The 21531-nt window shown below is 42.4% G+C and overlaps 1 protein-coding gene and 1 long non-coding RNA gene across 2 annotated transcripts in view; one reads left to right on the forward strand and one right to left on the reverse strand.

The window, feature by feature from the left end:
- Window positions 1-17189, reverse strand: part of LOC105739968 — a 57799-nt gene extending 40610 nt beyond the window's left edge. Inside the window, exon 1 of the long non-coding RNA XR_001115968.2 lies at window positions 17052-17189. This is a non-coding gene — a long non-coding RNA (uncharacterized LOC105739968). The remainder of the gene's footprint in view (window positions 1-17051) is intronic.
- Window positions 17190-17274: 85 nt separating this feature from the next.
- On the forward strand, window positions 17275-21297 carry GJD2 (gap junction protein delta 2). Its single transcript, XM_003272792.3, has 2 exons — window positions 17275-17855; window positions 18900-21297. The coding sequence occupies exons 1-2, from the start codon at window positions 17785-17787 to the stop codon at window positions 19792-19794; spliced, it is 966 nt and encodes a 321-aa protein (XP_003272840.1). The 5' UTR covers window positions 17275-17784; the 3' UTR covers window positions 19795-21297.
- Window positions 21298-21531: the final 234 nt, after the last annotated feature.

The following is a 21531-nucleotide window of genomic DNA, read 5'->3' on the forward strand; positions in this document are numbered from 1 at the left end:
GTCTTGCCTGCTGTCAAGAACCATAGCCCTATATTGCCCATAGTTGGTAGTTCTGTCTTGTGCTCTCAGATTTCCTATCAGTTTCTTAGTGCTTTATTCATTCCTAAACATGAGTTGACAACCAAAAGTCAGCAGATATCTGAAGAGAACAGCCTCTAATGTGAAATGCAGAGATCAAAATAAACATTTTAAAAAGTTTAGAGGAAAGACAGACTATAAAAGGAGATGAGAACATCAAATATTATATTATTATCCTGAGAGCAAGAAAAGACAATGCAAACGAACTCTCAGAAATTAAAAATGTGACCATAGATATTTTAAAAATGCAACAAACGAAATGCAAGAAAAAGCTGAGGAAATCTCTCAGAAAGCAGAACAAAGAGATGGAGGATTAAAGGAAGATAAAAATTAGAGGATGAGACCAGGAGGACCAAGATTCAAGTGATACCTTCTAGAAGGAAAGAACAGAGTAAATGGAGGTGTTGGTTAGAAGTAAATCAGCAACAAATAATTCAACAACTTTTCCTGGAACTGAGGGGCATGAGTTTTGTTGTTGTTGTTGTTGTTGCTGTTGTTGTTTAATTAAAGGGCCCCCTTCATATCTAGCACAGTAGATGAAGCAAAGATTCACACCAAGCAAAACATACTGTCATGAGATTTTTAGAATACTGGGGTCAAAGAAAATAAAAGCTTTAAAAGAAAAAGTTGCATACACTATTTCAAAAATCAGAATGACTTTGTTTTCAGATGTAACATTGGAAGTTAGAAGACAGTGGAAGAATGCCTTTAAAATTCTGAAGGAAATGATTATGTAACAGTAGATTGAATTCACTTGCAGATGTGAGAGGTCTTTAAAATGTTCCTCCCATGGACTCTTTCTCAAAAAGCTACCAGAGGAACTGCTTCACCAAAACAAGAGAGAATATCAAGAAAAAATAAATTACACAGAAAGTCAATCAGGCCAGTTTGAAGAAGTCAGAATGTTGCAAAAGATATTTCTCCATGAACATGTAACTGGTAGAACATGATGTATTCAAATATTTTGAGAGGTGATTGAGGCAACAGAGGAAAATTTGGGGTTTGAAGTAGTGATAAGTCCTTAGAAAACCAAGCATACACACAAACAGAAATTTTCATACCAGGGAGAACAGAATTTTGCACAGGAAAGAAAAAATTAAGGAATATAACACTACTAAGTTGTGAACACTGTTTATATAGATATACCATAATATAAACTCTATCTGTTCAACAAATTATATTGTACTGTAGTTATTTTAGGAAGATGGTAGAACCAGAAAGGTGAGGTATGTGGTGGGGCAGGATAGCGCTGATAGAGATAAACACCGAATCCACTTCTTCCACGTGGGCAAGTGAGACTGTGTCTAGTACTTGATATCTCTTGTCAGGCCATACCTGTGTACATGTGCACAGATCCTATTGCATGGATATAGATTTACACTAAACATTCATCTCATGGTTTAATACTGTATGAAACAAGTATTGGCTGAAGCATTAGATTTGTGTCATGGTTCTTGGCTTAACAATTTTCTTGCCGCATGATTTGAGCAGGTCATTTAGTCTCTCTAAGCCTCAGGTTGATCACCAGTAAAATGGGAAATTTTATTCAGTCCCCAAACAGTCACTGAGCATTTCCCATGGGTCCTGTGGAAACAGAGCTAGAACATACACTTCTAGACTTCAAGTTCAAGGAGGGAGGCAGACCAGAGAGCTGACGGGATATGACCAGGGTGCTGAGGGAGCACAAAGGAGGAATGGAGACCAACATTTATTGAGCACTTACAATGTGCCGGGAAATATGTCATGCGATGCTCCCAGAAACCCAGTGATACTACTGGCCTTTTAGTGGAGGAGGCCGATGCCCAGAAAAGTTAAGTAATTTAACTTGAGTTGTACATCTAGAAACAAGAGGCAGAGCAGAATTTAGGCCCAAATCTTTCATGATCCCATTAAATTACCTCTTCAAAAACAAGTGCCCTCCCATGGACATACAGAGTAGAATAGCAGACATTGTAGACTCCAAAAAATGGGAGAGTAGTAGGGGGGTGAAGGTGAATGATGAAATACTACCCATTGGGTACAGTGTTTACTGTTTGGGTGCTGGTTACACTAAAAACCCACACTTCACTATGCAATATATCCATGTAACACAACTGCACTTGTACCTAAGTCTATACAAATAAAAAATTCAAAACAGTAACATGTGCCCCCATAAGGGGCACCAAGCCTGAAGAAGAAGAGGAAGGGTCAGAAAGGATTTCTGCAGAAGGCTCTGCCTGAGGGGAGGGTTAATGAATGGATTCTGCTGGTCATGGAAAAACCGGGACATGAAATCTCTCACTCCCGGACTGGCAACCTATGGCTGCTTTATTCATAAAGCTTCACTTAGCAAATATTTGAGTGCCTATTACATGCAGGGCCTATGCTAGGTACTGAAGGAGATAAAAGTAAAACCAAAGCAGAACAGAACAAAACAAAAGCAATTCCTGCTCTGGATAAGCTTATAGTCTATTGGTGAGGACGTTTATTATATGGCATGGAAAATTACATGCTGGAAGGAGCACCTGACACAAATACGCAAGGATGTGGTGGGGTGGGAGCAGGACAGTCTCCCTAGATAGCTAGCTGGCCTGAGTCTGGAGGAAGAAGTAGGGGTTAGGAGAAGGCTAAAGAATAGGCTTCCTAGGCAGAGGGCACACCACATGTGGTGCCCTGAGGCATACTACCAGTGTGAATTTGGGAAACTGTGGCTAGTTCAGTATGAATGAAACTTAGGTGCTCAAGGAGGAGCTGTAAAAGATGAAATTGAAGAGATAAACAAGAGCCATTTTATGTAAGGCCAAACTGCTAAAGACATGGAAAGTTTTATATTAATGGTGAACCATAAATAGGAGAGGAAGGACTGGACTTTCAATGCAGGACAATCACTCTGCAGCACAAAGGGTGCACGGGAGTGAGACTGGGAGCAGGGAGGCCTGTGGGGAGGCAAATGAATTATTCAGGGAAGAAAGGATAAGTGACCTGAATGAGGGCAGTGACAGAGATGAAGACAGGCAGGTGGATTTGAGAGTGCCACAGAGGTGCTTAGTTCCTGCTAAGATTTCTGCCCAAATTCCTGTGACAAGAACTGGTCTGGAACTTGTGAGAGCAGGGACAACCTATCTGCAGCACCATTTTGTCCACAGTTGCCCTCATTCATGCCATAGCTCCCCTCTGAGGCTACAGCAGGAAAGGAGGCTTGAGGTCAATGAACTGGGGCCAGCCCGTGGGAAAGGTGAGGAAGGGGCATTCCTTGCAGAGGGCATAGCATGTGTTTTGGGGAACTGCACAAAGACCCCTATGGCTGGAATGTAAGGAGTATGTGGCAAGAGGACAGGTAATTAGGCTGGAAAGATAGGTACAGGCCAGATCTTCAGCAACTTTCTTTATTGGCTTGCTAATGAGTCTGACCTCTCCAGAAGGCTGTAGGAACCACTGATGAAATGCAAATAAGTTGGCCAGATTTCATTATAGAAAGACCATTCCATTAACAGTATGAAGGATGTTTAGAAGATAAATAGGGAGGCTATTTTGAAAGGCTTGGGCCAAATAAGTTATAAAGAGAAGAGAGCAATGAGAATGCTTTTAGAGATATTTAGGGGATAAACAGGTCATAAAGCCTTCATATATGGGTGAGGAAGTAGGAGTGGACCTCCAGATTTCTAGCTTGAGCAATTAGGTTATATTTTGTGCAATCAGGCTGGCATAAAAATAAACTAAGTAAGGATGGGTGTATATCAGTTAGAGTTCCAGCAGGGAACACATGACTCACTCAGCTGTGATTTTTGAAGAAACTTTTCAATCAAGGAACTTTCTATAGATGTGTGGGCAGGTTTAAGGGAACCAACAAAGAATACTGAGATACCCAAGGTCTAGCAACAGTAGGAAGCTTTTACAACCCAAAGCTTCACAAGGACAAGGGAAATAAATAGAATTACCTGAATACTGTGAGACCTGGGGCCCATGGAAGAAACTGAAACTAGTCACAAAGAGATGGAGCCAGAACTTCAAGAAAAAGGGAGGAGTAAATGCCTGACCTTGCACCTCTTCCACCTGTCAATCTTCTGCTAGGACTTCCACTTAGCCAAACTCAAACGCAAACCCAAAGTTGCAGTCTGTAAAGGTGAGCCTCCCAGGACACAGAGCAGGGCTGAGAATGGCAGAGAATGGATCTGGGGGACGACAGAATAGGAGAGAATTGTGGAAGAAAATAATGAGTCCTGTTATCAATATTTTGGCTTCCAGGCATCTGTGGGGCAATCATGTAGAGCTCAGCAGAGTTCTGGGCTGCAGATACATAATTGGGCACCAATGTCCAGTTTGATGATGACCTATGTTTCATACTCAAGGATTGTTAGGGAGATTAGACATGATATTAGTGCTTTAAAAAGTGCTCTGGATTAATAGGCATTGAATGACCCTCAGAGAGATTGCAGTAGTTCTTGCAGTTTATGCATTTAACTAGTAGTAGCTTGAGCATTTATTTCTCCAGTAGTTGGCAAGATGTATAAAATTATATGGAAGAGAGGGATGAACAAACAAACAAAACCTGTCTTCTTTGCATAGATTAAACATATTAAATATCTGTTACACTTAGCACATATGTATCTAAACTTTTTGCTTTAGGTAATTTATTTTTCTCATCCAGGTTTCTTGAAGTTTTAAAGACTGTACTAAATGATAAATATCAATTATGTATAATACTTTAGGACATAGTTCCAAGATCTTCTAAATGAAATAAGATATTCTTATAGAAATAACACATCAATAATTAAATAAGTTTTTCCAGGGGAAAAAAGTGCTCTGGAAATGCTAAGATACTAAGGTATGAAGCAAACATAAGGTGGTGACATTGTTAGTAATACTATTCTTAGGAAACACACTTTGAATGAAAGGTAAACCTATCCTGTATGATCTGTCCATTCATCAAAAAAGCCTGCGTGGACTCCCGCCCCATCTCATCAACACGCGTAAAGCTTGATGGTGTGCATAACCACATACTTCAAAGCAGCCCCTCTTGAGTACAATTTGGAAGGTCATGTACATATTACAGCATGCTGCCTCTGCATAGAACATTTTAGGAACTCATCCACTGTTCTTTCTGGAGCTGGCAAACATGTTTATAAATATCCTCAGTAAAGGCAAACTCATTATTTGAAGGGGAATTTGATTTTGTAAATAACCGAAAGTCACTGGCTATTTAGTGGTCAACACAAGAAAATCTCCCAACTTGTAAGTTGGAGAACCTGAATCCCAGCTCGGAGTTGGCGAGAAACTCTACATGACATAGGGGCAAATCATTTTGTCTCCTTCTTTTAAATCAGACTCATTAAAATACGTATTTTCAGAATCCAATAATGAAAAGTAATTGGATAATGAAACTGGCACAAACAACTTACAGTAAAAAAAATTAGGTGTGATTTTTCAAGTAATGAGGATTTTCTTACCAAAACAAGAGTCTCAGAAATTGTTTGAGTTATCACACCAAATTTGGAGAACATCTATATATTCTTAAGGAGACAGCTTTTATTTTGTTCTGTTCAGGATTTGTTTACAAATAGCAGTATTGGTCTCCTTAGTCCTATTTGATGACTGTGTCATCTATAAGTAATTTTATTCAAAAGGAATGACCAAAATCTCTGGAAATTCCCACACATTAATGTCTCAACATGATCTTTATCCTCCAACAAACCCCACCTTCTACCTAGACTTGGCCCTGGCCTTGACCGAACTGTAGAGCTCAGGCAAAACCTGGATTTCTAAGGGAAAAAATGGTGCACAGAAGCCCTGGCCTCCCTAATTGGGGAGCCCACTCTTACTGCCTCGTTAAAATTGCTAGATACCAGGGGACTGCCTTCCACAATGTGTTTACTGCACCCAGAGAAAAACATGTTTGAAAAAGGCATTGCAATTAGTAATTGCCACTTAAGATTCAACTAATCATGAAGGTGTTTATGTTGACCATTATAATCAGGGCCTATTTATTTCCTACATAATTACGATGCTTGACGATGGCTCTGAGGAGTCATCTCCCTTATTTACCTGGAAGCAGACAAGGCTAAATCCTCGAGGTGTTTCTAGTCCTCAAGGGAAGGAAGCTAAGTGCATATGGGTGTTACATGCATACCTTATTTTACTGCACTTTGCAGACACTGTGCTTAATACAAATTGAAGGTTTGTGGCAACCCTGTATCAAGCAAGTCTAGTGGTGTCATATTTCCAACAGCATGTGCACACTTCATGTCTCTATATTACATTTTGTAAATTTGCATAATTATTTCAAATGTTTTCATTATTAGCATATGTTATGGTGATCCACAATCAATCATCTTTGATGTTACTATTACAATTGTTTTGGGGCACCATGAACTATGCCCACACATGCCCATATGTGAACGTAATCTATAAACGTGTGTGTTCTGACTGCTCCACTAACCGACCCTTCCCTCATTTCTCTCCTTCTCTTTGGGCCTTCTATTCCCTGAGATACAAGAATATTGAAATTCGGTCAGTTAATAATCCTACAGTGGCCTTTAAGTGTTCAAGTGAAAGGATGAGTCATACATCTCTCACTTTAAATCAAAAGCTAGAAATAATTAAGCTTAGTGAGGAAGGCATGTCGAAAGCTGAGAAAGGCCAAAAGTTAGGCCTCTTGCTCCAAACAGCCAGGTTGTGAATGCAAAGGAAAAGTTCTTGGGGCCAGGCATGGTGGCTCATGTCTGTAATCCTAGCACTTTGGGAGGCCGAGGCGGGTGGATCACAAGGTCAAGAGATCAAGACCATCCTGGTTAAAACGGTGAAACCCCGTTTCTAATAAAAATACAAAAAATTAGCCGGGCATTGTGGCACGTGCCTGTAGTCCCAGCTACTCGGGAGGCTGAGGCAGGAGAATCGCTTGAACCCAGTAGGTGGAGGTTGCAGTGAGCCAAGATCACGCCACTGCACTCCAGCCTGGGCGACAGAGTGAGACTCTGTCTCCGCCCCACCCCCCAAAAAAATAGTTCTTGAAGGAAATTATAAGTGCTATTCCGAGGAACATAAGAATGATAAGAAAGTAAAACAGCCTTATTGCTAACATGAAGCAACTTTTAGTGGTCTGGATAGAAGATCAAGCCACAACATTCTTTTAAGCCAAAACCTAATCTAGAGCAAGGTCCTAACTCTTCAATTCTATGAAGGCTAAGAGAGGTGAGAAAGCTGCAGAAGAAAAGTTAGAAGCCAGCAGAGGTTGGTTCATTACATTTAAGAAAAGAAACTATTTCCATAACATAAAAAGGCAAGATGAAGCAGCAAGTGTTGATGTAGAAGCTGCAGCACATTATCCAGAAGATCTAGTTAAGATCATTGATGAAGGTAGCTACACTAAACAACAGATTTCAAATGTAGACAAAGCAGCCTTCTATTGGAAGAACTGCCATGTAGGACTTTTATAGCTAGAGAGAAGTCAGTGTCTAGCTTCCAAGCTTCAAAGGACAGACTATCTTGTTAAGGTCTAATGTAGCTGGTGACTTTAAGTTGAAACCAATGCTTATTTATCATTCCAACAGTCCTAAGCCCATTAAGAATTATGATAAATTTACTCTGCCTATGCTCTGTAAATGGAACAACAAAACCTGGATGACCAAACATCAGTTTATAGCATGGTTTACTGAAAATTTCAAGCCCAGTGTTGAGATCAGTAGATCTAACAAAAACAACAACAAAAAACCAAATAAAACTAATTCCTCTCAAAATATTACTGCTCATTGACATGTGTATAGTCACCCAAGACCTCTGATAGAGATGTACAAGGAGACTAATGTTTTCATGTCTGCTAACACAACATCCATTCTGTACCCTGTGAGTCAAAGAATAATTTTGACTTTGAAGTCATACTATGTAAGAAATACATTTCATAAGACAATAGCTGTCTTAGACAGTGATTCCTCTGATGGATCTGGGCAAAGTAAATTGAAAACCTTTCTGCAATGGATTCATCATTCTAGATGCCATTGAGAACATTCATGATTCATGGGAGGTGGTCAAATAACATGAACAGGAGTTTAGGAAAAGTTGACTTCAACCCTCATAAATGACTTCAAGGAGTTCAATACTTCAGTGGAGAAATTAATTGCAGATGTGGTAGAAATAGAAGAGAACCAGAATTAGAAGTGGAGCCTAAAGATGCAACTGAATTGAAGCAATTACATGATACAATTTGAAAAGATGTGGAGTTGCTTCTTATGAACAAACAAAGAAAGCAGTCTCTTGAGATGGAATCTACTCCTGGTGAAGATGCTGTGAACATTGTTGAAATGACAACAAAGAATTTAGACAATGACATAAGCTTAGTTGATAAAGTAGTGGCAGGGTTTGAGAGGGTTGACTTCGATTTTGAAAGATGTTCTACTGTGGGTAAAATGCTATCAGTATTGCATGTCATAGATAAATCTTTTGTGAAATGAAAAATTAATAGATGCAGCAAACATCGCTTTTTTTGTTTGTTTGTTTGTTTTTTGTTTTTGAGATGGAGTCTCACTCTGTCACCCAGGCTGGAGTACAGTGGTGTGATCTCGGCTCACTGCAACCTCCGCCTCCCGGGTTCAAGTGATTCTCCTGCTTCAGCCTCCCTACTAGATGGGATTACAGGCGTGAGCCACCATACCCGCCTAATTTTTGTATTTTTAGTAGAGACACGGTTTTTCCATGTTGGCCAGGCTGGTTTCGAACTCCTGACCTCAGGTGATCCTCCCACCTCGGTCTCCCAAAGTGCTGGGATTACAGGTGTGAGCCACCCCAAGCCCGGCCTTTTGTCTTATTTTAAAAAATTACCACAGCCTTCCCAACCTTTGGCAACCACCACCTTGATCAGCAAGTAGCCGTCGACATCGAGGCAAGATCCTCTAGCAGCAGAAAAATTATGACTGGCTGAAGGCTTGGATGATCATTAGCATTTTTAGCAATAAAGAATTTTTGAATTAAGAAATATCCATTGTTTTTTAGACACAATGTTATTGCACACTTAAGAGACTACAATATAGTGTAAACATAGTGTTATTTTTTGTTTGTTTGTTTTGTTTTGTTTTGTTTCTGAGACACGGTGTCACTCTGTTGTCCAGGATAGAGTGCAAGAGATATGATCATGGCACACTGCAGCCTCAAACTCTGGGGCTCAAGTGATGCTCCACCTCAGCCTCCTGAGTAGCTGGGAATATAGGCACGTGCCACCATGCCCAGGTATTTTTAAATTTTTTTTGTAGCGACAGGGTCTCCCAGTGTTGCCCAAGCTGGTCTCAAATTCCTGGGCTCAAGCAATTCTCCCGTCTCGGCCCCCTAAAGCACTGGGATTACAGGAATGAGCCACTATGTCCAGCCTAAACATAACATCTATATGCACCGGAAAACCAAAAATTTATGTGACTCATTTTATTGCGCTATTTGCTTTATTGCAGTGCTCTGGACACAAACGATCTCTGAGGTGTGCTTGAAGTTGAGTATAACCAATTAGCAACGGTAGTATTGTCACTAGGTTTCTTGCATGCACTCTTGCCAACCTCCTCCAATCTATTCTAACTGTAATGCAAATAGATTGAACTTTAAGAAACAAATGTCATGTCACTTCCCTCTTACATGCCTTCAAATGCTGCACATTACTCTTAGGAAAAATGCCAACATCTCTATCCTAGCCTATATGGCCCTGCCTGTCTCTCCAGCCTTGTCTCAAACTTCTTTCTCCTTTGCTGTGAACCAGCCAGAGAGACCTTGCAGTTCTTTGAATGTGCGACTCTTTCCTACCACAGGGCCTGTTTACTGCTGTTCCTCCAGCTCAGAAAGCTCTTCTTCCACCTCTTTCATCTGGCTTCCTCTTCCTTTAGAGCTCAGCTGAAGATTCCCTTTCAGTCCCTAACCCTTCCCCAGAAAGTAGGTCAGCCCCTCCCTGCCCCATTCTGCACTCAGGGCTGCACATCTCAGAGCTATCTACAGTAGTTACTTACCACAGTTTTAAAATTACACTTTAGTACTTTAGATTACTTGGTTAATTAATGTTTGATTAAATAGTCTATGCCTCTCTTGCTAGATTCTAAACTCCATGAGGTCAGGGGCCACGTTGTTTTGTTTACTGCTATATCTCCCTGGCACATAGTAAGCAAAGAATAAATCTTCATTCAACAAATGAATGAATAAGAGGGCTAAGAATCTGTATCTGTAAAGATTAAATATTAATGGGCTGGAAGAATTTGGTTGTAGAGGTGCATGTGCACACACAGTAGATATACATGCACATCTATCAGTTTTTTAGATGTGTACTCCAGAAAGGTAGAGGTGTAAGAGATAATGTGACTAGTTGATAAGAGAGAATACCATGCTGTTAACTTACTCATCCATTTTTTATTCATTATTTGTTCATTCGAGTGTCACAAGAAGGAAAATTTGTTTTTATTTGAACAGCTGGCACTATAATTTTCCTTAGGAAGAGAATTGCCTTGGTTGCAACAATAACACAAAAGGCTGTGGAAAGTATTTGGGTTAAGAAGTTAGTCCTTCCCCCACACCATTCGCTATACTACCAATCAATGACAGATTAATACCAGTCTAGACATGTAGCTTTCTTATCATCTGACCTGTTGTAGAGATAAAGTTTAGCAAAATTAGAGAAAAAAGTGACTAGCTCAGCTCTTAGTGGATTCCTCCTCTGTATCAGTTGTCACAACTTGGTCATTATTATGAACTATACAACAGACATTTTAAAATGGAGGCCACTAAAAAGTATCTGGCTCAGGAAATTCTATGCTTTTGATTGAAATATCTATTCTATAGACCCCAGACAGCAGTACTGAAATTGTATTGTAAGCAATAACACATTTGATTTATACTCTTACCTTAATGGAAGACCATCCCACTTCTGCATAAAATAGAAAAATGTAATTATTGACATCATGACAGAAACAGTGATGCTGGAGCACAAAATCCATGGACCGTTCTTCTTGTCCTCTGAATAAAAGATGTAATCGGATGCAATCATTTCATTAATACACACATGGCCCTGTAATGGGAATACAGAGGACCAGATGGCCAGGAGTAGACTGAGATGAAATGAGATGGGTGTTTGCAGTTTAGCAACTAACTACTTAGCCTGTATGGATTATATTAAGTACATACAGAACCACATGAACACATTTTCAGAATGAAATTTGGACTTTGTGTCCGGAAGCACCATCCCCAGCATGAGGAAAAAGCCCTGCAAGGCTGTTATGCCTGAGTAGTGGGTAGCATATATTATTGCATTAGTGCTCAAACGTGACTGCATATTGAAATCACCTGGAGAGTTTTAAAAATATATATTAAAGCATAGATCTCACCTCCAGAAATGCTGAGTTAATTGGTTGGGGTACAGCTTAGGCACTGGGATTTTTTGAAGCTCCCCATGTGATTCTATGGTGTAGTAAAGTTTAAGAATCATTGCATTTGTGTAATTTCTGTATTTCCACAAGTAGGAGCACTTTGTCGATCAATAAAAGAAGCAAGTGCTTGTGTGGTGTCATTTGGGAGGGCTCATAACACTACACCCTTGCCCCCAAACAGCTATTCTCTCCTTATGCATAGTGTTTGGAAAACTACCTAGGAAATTTCATTTCTTTGGATGAAGGCTTTGCAACTTAAATGAGGATAATTCTTCTGAGAAGGATAATACATTAAGTGGTTATTGGTTATTAACACTCTGGTGTGCGCTCGTTTATCGGATTACTTTCCTTTATGGTGGTGGAGTGACATGCAGGGACTGCATGAAGCACAATGGTGGGAGGCTCCAAGGTCAATAAGATATGAATTCAAGGTAAGTTCCAGGAGAGAGTTGACCAAGGCAGTCTATAGTCAAGGTAGAATGATGAGTACATACCAAAAAGAGACAGTGTGAGAATCTGAAGGTCAGAGATGACTGAACCAGATCACACAGGCAAGCTGGAGTCCATGCTCGTAACAAACCCTTGGCTGAGCATGAGGTGAGTGATAAGTGAGCGGTAGCTCCTTTCCAGCCTCACCTCAGCTGCAGAAACAAGAGGCTCTTCACACTAGATTTGACTGTTGGTGCCTAAGAGTTGATCAGAAGGCAAGTAGTTGACAAGAACTAGAAAAATACAAAAGCCTCTGTGCTGAGTAATGCCTGAGCTCCCAGAGTCCCAGCAAAAACAGAAATTAGCTGAATTTCAGGGAGTCAAGATATCAGGCAACCAGGGGAGTCCACATACAATTATGAGCACAAGAAGGAACCCTGAATATAAGCTTCACATCTTAGAGAAGTTTCCTTTGGGATGAATATCAATTCCTCATAATAATCTTGGCACCAGGATGGATTCAACTTTTAGCTCTTGTAGCAGTACACTCTGATGCGGAAGAAGAGCAGGAAGAGCACATGTGGGAAAAGAAATATATTCTCCCAGCTTAACAGTTCTGTCAAGGGCAGGTCCTACCGATGTGCATTTCTCCTGCAATTTCCTCATCTCTTTCATACAGACTAGAAAGGCACTCAGCAGGAAGCCCTGCTATATCCTGCCTTGCTGGGCCTCTGGCTGGACAGCAACAATGAGAGTGAAGGGAAGGGTGCCTAGACACCAGGCAGGCAGGCTCGCTCTTCTGCACTGTAGCTGAATGCTATTCATGGGAATAGCACTGACTTCAAAGAAATCTCTTTGTGCAGGTTTAATGAGCCCCTCTGGGAAGCTCCTGATGTGAATGGGAATCACGACTTGATATAAAAGTGAAAGATTATGTGTCAGCAGGGATGATTTGATTCTTAATGCAGTGTTAATTTATTTGCTGTGATTTCACACATCTGCTTTGGCCACAATACCATATTACATTAATCTCTGAGATATTATTACACATAGGTATATTCTCTATATATAAGGTAGTCGGGGAATGGGGGAATTTGTATATGTAATTTTTTTAAAGGATGTATACTCTTTTATTCAAAGAACTAGCAGGCAGAAGACTTTAGATTTCCCTACCATTTGGATACATAATCTCTTGGGCCTAAGACATGATTTAGCATTTGGGTCCATGAGATGGCAAAATAATTTTGAAGATAGCAGATTCTGGAGAATCTTAGACCACAAAGCAAGCCACTATATTTAGGGCTACTTAAGATTGGTACGTTGGACAGCTCTACTCTCTTTGGAAACATTGCTTCATAAATTTTGTCTGAACAGCAAAAACAAGTGTTTTCCTAAACATTTGAACTGAGGCTTGTACATAGGGAAGGACACATGAAAGAAAAAAAAGAGAAAAACCACTTTGCAGCAAAGAAAAATAGATTCCATCTGCCACTTATGTTCTTTTGAGTCTCCCAAGACAGGTTGGGGTTACCCCTTAAGAAGACAATTTGATGATTTCATTAGGAAACAGATGTACGTAGGCCACTGGGGGAGATAAAGCTCAGTTAATCCTAGCTGTTTGTGAATGAAATGTAGGAGAGTTCAACACAGAGATCAATTCCAAATCGAATGCAGTCCCTCCCATGCCACACAAATTTCAGGAGGCTACAGATGCTGGTCCTTCCCAGGGCAGATGTATCCAGGACTGAGCTCAGCTCGCTGGGGTTGCCTCTCTGATGCTGCAGCCCAAGCCTTACCTGCTCAGCAGCATTCCCCCGGTTAGTTCAGCGGGTGTCTGGACTGCAGTAGTGAAAGAAGAATGGAAGTGAGGGCAGGGGGCTGGTGGTCAGTAAGAAGGCTTTCTATTGAGGGTTCCAGGCTATCCTAAGTGTGTAGGAACTTTCACTTCGCAAAGGGATCCCCTTTCTCCTTTCTGACTTGAATATTACTTGTGATTGTGGAGGACACCCAGGACCCACTTCTCCTCAGGAGAAGTGCAGTTCTGCCAGGCTGAGGGGAATAGAGAGCCAGAATAGCTGACCTTCTCTTTCAACAAATGCTTGAGTTTAAAGATGCTATGAAAAGAACCATGACATATGAGCATGCTCTCTGATCTCTAGGAATTTACAGTCCAGTAGAATAGAGGTCAGTAGATTAATGTTCATTCTTACAACATATACAAAGCTCCTATGAGGTCTCATTTACAAAACATTTGAAGCTGCAAAGCTGAAAGGTTCACCTGGGAGTCTGTGGTTGAGAAGGGAATGAAATTTTGAGCACATATAAGGATAAGAACAAATCCAGACATCCCTATGTAGTAAATGGAATCATTATTAGTAACTCTACATTCTCTCCTGCATTATAACATTCAACCACACCCTTTGCTCCAAGCCTTTGCAGTTTTTCCCACTAGATGTGGAGAATATTTCTCTGCTCTGTTAATGGAAAATACTATTTGGTAAGACATAGATTTGCAAGGTCAACAATCTAGGTATTTTTTTCCTCTAAGTGTTTGGAGGTGAGCATGTTCCCACTTTAATTCCCCTTTTCTTCTTCAAATATCACATTTTTTTCATACTTTTAAATAATTTTGATCTTCTCTAGGATTCTGAATGCCACATTCTTCATAGCTTTTCCTTTGCTACCCATATGATTTTAGGCAAGCTATCTAAGCTTTGGGTCAGTTTTAACATCTATGAAACAAATGGATGATAGATTTCCTCATCCCTAGGATTCACTCCTGCCCTAATAGTCACGGAACTAAAAGTTCTCAGGTTTTTCTTGTTATTGGAGCCGCAGATGAGAACCTGTTAATAATACAGCTACCTCAATCTTGTTTCCATAGATTTCAATTTAGCAGAATTGGGATGGGATTGCAGCATCTGTATTTTTAATGAAGATCCCCAGACAGTCTGTTGTGCAGCAAAGTTTATTCTATGAGCATTCTAAGAATTTCATTGTTTTTCATCCAAAACTATTACTTTAATAAACAGAATGGCTCTTAAATAAGATGTAATGGAAAGAACTTCCCAGCTGCCTTAAATGGGGGTTTTCAATCAGAGGAGAGTTGAGATAATCAGAATCTATCAAGAAGATACAATGCCCTGAGGAAACTGAGAGATGCCCGGATCCACAGAGAACCATTTCACATTTAATGCCCATTTGTTTTATCAGAACAAATTATTAATTGAAAATGGAGTTGACTGGACTTGAAGGAGGAAGTACAATGTAGTAACTGTGAAATTTATGAGTGGTTATTAAAAATAAAAATGGTTATTTCTGAAGTGTGGTGGTGAGACTAAGATTTTTATTTAAAAGTAGCCTACACAGTCCAACTGATGAGTTTTAAAATACAGGTTCTATATATATGCATCTTTGTGCATTTATACACCTATGTTGTTTACACATGTTTATATGTGGAATCTATATGGCATATTAAAGTATATTTCAAAATAATACACAAGTGATCAACAATTCAGTCATAGCGTAGTGTCTGAAAACTGCATTTCCTGCAGTCTATGTTCTTAGGATCATAATCTTTAGTGGTTTGGGAAAGCCAACACATAAAATGACAATTTTGAGTTGTGCAGCCTATTTTGGGACATTTAAAGATGTTAAACAGATTTCCCTCTGGACTTACTCATTCACTTCTTGGCTAAGATCATTTACTATATGAGAGTCTGCCAGACAAGAAGGGAATACAGGGACCTAGGGCCAAGGGGAGTAGAAGGGAAACCTGGGAAAACACACCAAGTTTGGTCTAGGGATCACCATTCCATCTGGAAGCTAACCGGATAATAGGGTATCCATTCGTCCTCACCCTTGAACTTCCCCCGTGTTCAGTGGATAATAGGGTATCCATTCGTCCTCACCCTTGAACCTCCTGCGTGTTCAGAAGGAAACTAATAAATCACTTTATCCCTCTCTCCGTTGTTAGTGGACTCTTTTACTCCTTTGCAGTGAAAGGCTGCTTTCTTGGGGTAAAGGTGTCAACCCTAGCAGAGGATTTCAGTGATCTTTCTGGCAGCAAAGCTTAGACTGTGTGTTTAAACATCATTTTATGAAGAAGTACACTGTGGGTGGACTGAGGGCCATGCCCTGCACCTTTCTTCCCAGTCCCTGGGCCACCAACTACCCAACCACCTCGGTTGTTCCAGAAGTGAAGGCTCACCATGGTGTGGCTTATGTAATACACATATGTGCTATGATCCCTGTGGATAATTAAGGCTAGGTCCCTTTATATGCCTAGGACAAGTCCCTTTATACGCCTAGGACAAGTTAGCAACCCTTTCAAGGTCGTGTTTTCAAAAGGATGACAACTACTTTCCCAATGGACTTTTGGTACATTTACATCAAACACTCCCAGCTACAGTGTCTCTTAATACTGACCCCTGGGATAATTAGCAGCTTAGTGAGATTGTTTCCATTTTTCAGCGACCAATTAAGTAGTTGCTCTAGACAGAACTGACAATACAATGTGAATTTTAAAAACCGGGATCGGCTGGTTGAGGGGAGAAAGCCAAACCCAGTAAGGAAAGTGGGGGCAGGGTGAGGCTGTGAGTGGCTCTGTTTCTGCTACCAGAATACTGGGTCTTAAATTCAGATCAAATCACAGTTTACCTGACGAGTACCCCGCCCGCCCTTCCCATTAGTAAAATAATTATAATAATTTAAAAAGAGCCGAGCATCTGGGTTAGGGCAAGGCGAAGCGAGACCTTTAACCATGGCCACCCCACTCGCTCTTTGCGAGGCACCTGTTAGATGCGCTCGTGTACCCTGACCCCTATACCGAGAGACAGCTCCACACCTGCATTTACCCTTCAGCCTAAATGGATTCCCATCAAGCCTTTCTCACTTCACTGTCGGATCCACAGAGGCACCGAACCGCAGCCACTCTGCAGAAGCACTCTCAGCCACTCTGTCCCCTAAGGGAGATTTAAAAGTGGTCTACCCCACTCGCCCTCCCTCAGCCAATATCTCCATCTAGGGAAGGAATTTCAGTTGTCTCCCGGAGGCAAAAAGCTAAAAGGTGAGGGATGCACCGAGAGAAGAGAAGATACCTACTCACTCCCCTCCCCACTCACCCACGCGTCCGCTCCCGGCTGCCCCTCCGCCTGCTTGGGTCTGGCGGTCAGGTGAGGTTACCTGGGCTCCCCGAGAAGCCCCGAGGGGCGCTGCAGTCCTTCTTTTCGAAATTGCCCCGCTCCCCGCCAGGCCCCCAGGACTCTTGCCCCTCTCCCCCCGCGCGCGTCCCCGGCCCCTCGGGCTCCGACGCGCAGCGACAGCCGCACGGCGCGCTCTGCTCCCCTCCGCCGACCTGGCGTGACGCAGGCGGAGACTACTTAAGGGCGGATTAGAGGCGGCGGCCGCGGATCCCCGAGCCCAGCATTCGGCTCCGCGCGCTCCGCCCTGGCCTCGCAGGCTGCCGCGCCGGAGCGCCAGGTGCCCGCCGAAGTAGCAGGAACAGAGCGGGTGCCCGGACCCTCCCCCGGCCCCCAACCTGCGGCGGAGAGCGGCGCCGAGACCTCTCTTGGGCGGGCGAGCGCTCGAGGACCTACAGGCTGCCACCCCGCCCCGCCCCTCGTCCCGGCGTCCGCGGGATCCAGACCCGAACCCCGCACGGCGCCCGAGGTTCGTGCCCTCTCTCTGGACAGCGCCAACTGCCCCATCGGTCGGGACGCGCTTGGATTTCTTTCCCCATTTCTTCTCTTTTAAGTACAATAAAAGGAAAGGGGGATTCTAGGATTTTTAAAAAAATTGCTTCTTTAATTGGGAGGCAATTCACTCCCATTCTGGAGGTGCGGCCCGGGGAGGGGCCAGGAGCGGGAACGTGCCCGGTGCTGCCCAGTCTTTGTCTGCTGCCTCCGGATGCACAGCGATGGGGGAATGGACCATCTTGGAGAGGCTGCTAGAAGCCGCGGTGCAGCAGCACTCCACTATGATCGGGAGGTAAGGGCGCCAAGCCGGCGGTCAGCGGGCCCCGTCGGGCGGCCCCGGGAGTCCCTTCTCACACCTGGACTGAGTCCCCCGCTCCAATCCCCAGTCCATCCTCTGCCTCCTTCCCATCGTCCTAGGTCAAGGCCCCGGCGTTCCCGGCGATGAGGGATTACCCGACACCCCGCGATGCCCCCCTCCTCTAGCCACTCCTGACCAGCTGCCCATCCCTTCCCCATCAAGCAGCACTGGGGCTTCACTCTTCCCACATCAGAAAAGGAGCCGCTGGCTCAGTCGTGGTCCCTCCACTCTCCAGAGTCAGAGCCAATCTCCATTCGGTTCCCTAAATAGAATCTACAAAGAAGGCAGGATTGCATTTGGACAGAGAAGGGCAAATGGGGAGATGGATTTGCTCTTCAGAGCAGATGCCTCTTTTCTCAACAAATAATTACTAAACCAAACTTATTTGGCGGTGTAAACTTACCGAGCCTACACACCCAATTGCCATTTTTGTGTCTGTATCTATATCTATGTCTCTATCTACCTAGCTTTATATATATATGAGTTCAATATATATGAATATATATTCATAGCCATCTGCTTATATAAAGCATTAAATTTAATATTCATGTTGAGAATAAACAAAATATACACATGGAGTAGTTTCATACACACCCTGTGTGTAGACCTTGAAGCATGCACCTTCTGTAAAGGTATTCTGTGTGCATTTACCATATCCAGAGTGAAGGTGTGTTTTGTGTTTCTATACATTCTATATATAGAGAGGAAATCTATCTGTTGCAAGTAGACTATGTCCAGTGTATGGAGCTGTGTGTACCTGGGATCTCTATAATATGAAATATTCCCAGCCTACCAGCACTCAGCAGAAAAGGAAGAGACAAAAAGCTTTCCCAGATTCCCAGTTCAGTACCAGCCCGGGATGGACAGCTCCCCAGTCAAACGACTGGTAAACACCAGCAAAGGGAAGGGAGGAGCAGGGGTTTCCTGTCAGTGACGCAGCCCGTGAGAACCTCTCTCCCTCCCTGTTCCTCTGCTCAGGATTCTGTTGACTGTGGTGGTGATCTTCCGGATCCTCATTGTGGCCATTGTGGGGGAGACGGTGTACGATGATGAGCAGACCATGTTTGTGTGCAACACCCTGCAGCCCGGCTGTAACCAGGCCTGCTATGACCGCGCCTTCCCCATCTCCCACATACGTTACTGGGTCTTCCAGATCATAATGGTGTGTACCCCCAGTCTTTGCTTCATCACCTACTCTGTGCACCAGTCCGCCAAGCAGCGAGAACGCCGCTACTCTACTGTCTTCCTAGCTCTGGACAGAGAACCCCCTGAGTCCATAGGAGGTCCTGGAGGAACTGGGGGTGGGGGCAGTGGTGGGGGCAAACGAGAAGATAAGAAGTTGCAAAATGCTATTGTCAATGGGGTGCTACAGAACACAGAGAACACCAGTAAGGAGACAGAGCCAGATTGTTTAGAGGTTAAGGAGCTGACTCCACACCCATCAGGGCTACGCACTGCATCAAAATCCAAGCTCAGAAGGCAGGAAGGCATCTCCCGCTTCTACATTATCCAAGTAGTGTTCCGAAATGCCCTGGAAATTGGGTTCCTGGTGGGCCAATATTTTCTCTATGGCTTTAGTGTCCCAGGGTTGTATGAGTGTAACCGCTACCCCTGCATCAAGGAGGTGGAATGTTATGTGTCCCGGCCAACTGAGAAGACTGTCTTTCTAGTGTTCATGTTTGCTGTAAGTGGCATCTGTGTTGTGCTCAACCTGGCTGAACTCAACCACCTGGGATGGCGCAAGATCAAGCTGGCTGTGCGAGGGGCTCAGGCCAAGAGAAAGTCAATCTATGAGATTCGTAACAAGGACCTGCCAAGGGTCAGTGTTCCCAATTTTGGCAGGACTCAGTCCAGTGACTCTGCCTATGTGTGAGAGGGCAGGTTTCATGAAGGTCTGGAGGACGGCAAGGAGCCCCAAGGCAGATGACTGCTCAGAGGTGGCTGTATCTACCCTCATTTATGTGACCCTCACCATTAAGATGTAGGATAAGACTGGATAAAAGGAGATTTTGCATCAATGGGAGAGGAGGAAAAGTGGAACCATTTTCACATATCACCTAATTGGTTCCACAGAGACAATTGGGTAGAGTGATGAAATGGATCAATTAGACTTCTTTGGGCCCTTTCTGTTTATGGCCCAGCCTGATCCTGATAATGCTGAACTTGCACAGCTACCAAGTAGGACTTAGCCCTGCTGCGCTCTTTATTCTGATGAATGGTGTGAGTTGAGTACTTCATTGATATAAAATCTGTGACCTATCTCAACCCATCCCTTTAACCTGAGCCATGGGACAAACATCCTTGAGGCACCCTTCATGTATCTCCCCCACCAGCATGCCCCTTTCCCTCAATCCAGAATAGCATGCCAGCTTTTTTTTTTTTTTCAGAATCTGGCCTTACATTAGACCTAATATGGTTTATTTGCAAACTTAGAGGGAATTACATGGGGTGCTTATTGGAGAACGGCCATGGCAGAGGTTTTCATTAGAGCCCCATCTGACTGGCCCTTAGTCATGATGAAAACCTTAGGAATGTCTCAATATTTCCAATTTTCTAACTCAAACTGCACTGGTGCTGTTTACTAGGGATGGGGGATGGGTGGGAGGGAGGGAATTGCAATATGCAACTACAATACTTTTGTGAGATTGTTGTTGCACTGTTAGGCACATGCTTATGAGCGTCAGGATATTTCTGCCTTCCAGCTTGTGGACTTTGGTTAACATTAAAGAGATTTTTTTTGGTTAATATCAAGAGTGTCTACCTGAGCCACAGCATTTGTAACTGGTGTATCTCACTCATTTTCTTACATAGTTTTGTTGTGCAACACAGCTGCACGGTCATTTTGCCATGATTTGAATTTACCTGTGTGCTTACACCACAGACCTTAATCATCCCATGTCAATCCTGATTTATTATATTTTCAGTTACTTTTTGAAACACACACACACATACACACACACATACAAAATTACTGGCTTAAAAGACCTGGAACTAAACACTATTGGCTAACATATGTTTACGGTGACTTATTTGAGACATATACCAAAGGTTCAAAAACCTATTGCATTGGACTGTCAATATGTTTCCTTCTTTTTGCTCTTATTTATTTAAGTGCCATACTGTACCTTTCATATCCACTTTGTATTTAGTTAAAATATTGGCCAAGAGAAATATCTGGGTAATGTGCTTTTATGAAGCGCTTTGTTCCCTTTGAATTATCATTATCATTTTTGATTTAGATATGGACATGGTGTAACACACAACTAAGAATTTGTTTAAAATAAAGTTCTTGCCTTTTTTTGTAAAATGGGAAGAGTCTGCACTTTTTGATTGGGGGTATATTTATTTAAATGCATGATCAAAAATGTTATAACAGCAAAACATTGGGGGTAGGAAGTAAGTGATGGTTGAATAATATTTGAGGAATGACCAATAAAATTCAATCAGCCACTAACAGATGAAGAGAGACTTTTCATGGATATTTTCTCCCAAATCAATGTTTTATGAATGTTCATAAGGGAGCGGTGAGATATTCAAATTGTATTATTTATTAACTCCTTTCCATTTCAGCTCAAAACTTTCCTTACTTATTTCTTATAACACAAATGTC

The sequence above is a fragment of the Nomascus leucogenys genome, chromosome 6, assembly GCF_006542625.1.
Source record: "Nomascus leucogenys isolate Asia chromosome 6, Asia_NLE_v1, whole genome shotgun sequence".
NCBI lineage: Eukaryota > Metazoa > Chordata > Mammalia > Primates > Hylobatidae > Nomascus > Nomascus leucogenys.

Coding starts and splice junctions, on each gene's coding strand:
- GJD2 (XM_003272792.3), top strand. CDS start 17,785: ATGGGGGAATGGACCATCTTGGAGAGGCTGCTAGAAGCCGCGGTGCAG. Junction 17,856..18,899: donor CACTCCACTATGATCGGGAG/GTAAGGGCGCCA, acceptor TCCTCTGCTCAG/GATTCTGTTGACTGTGGTGG.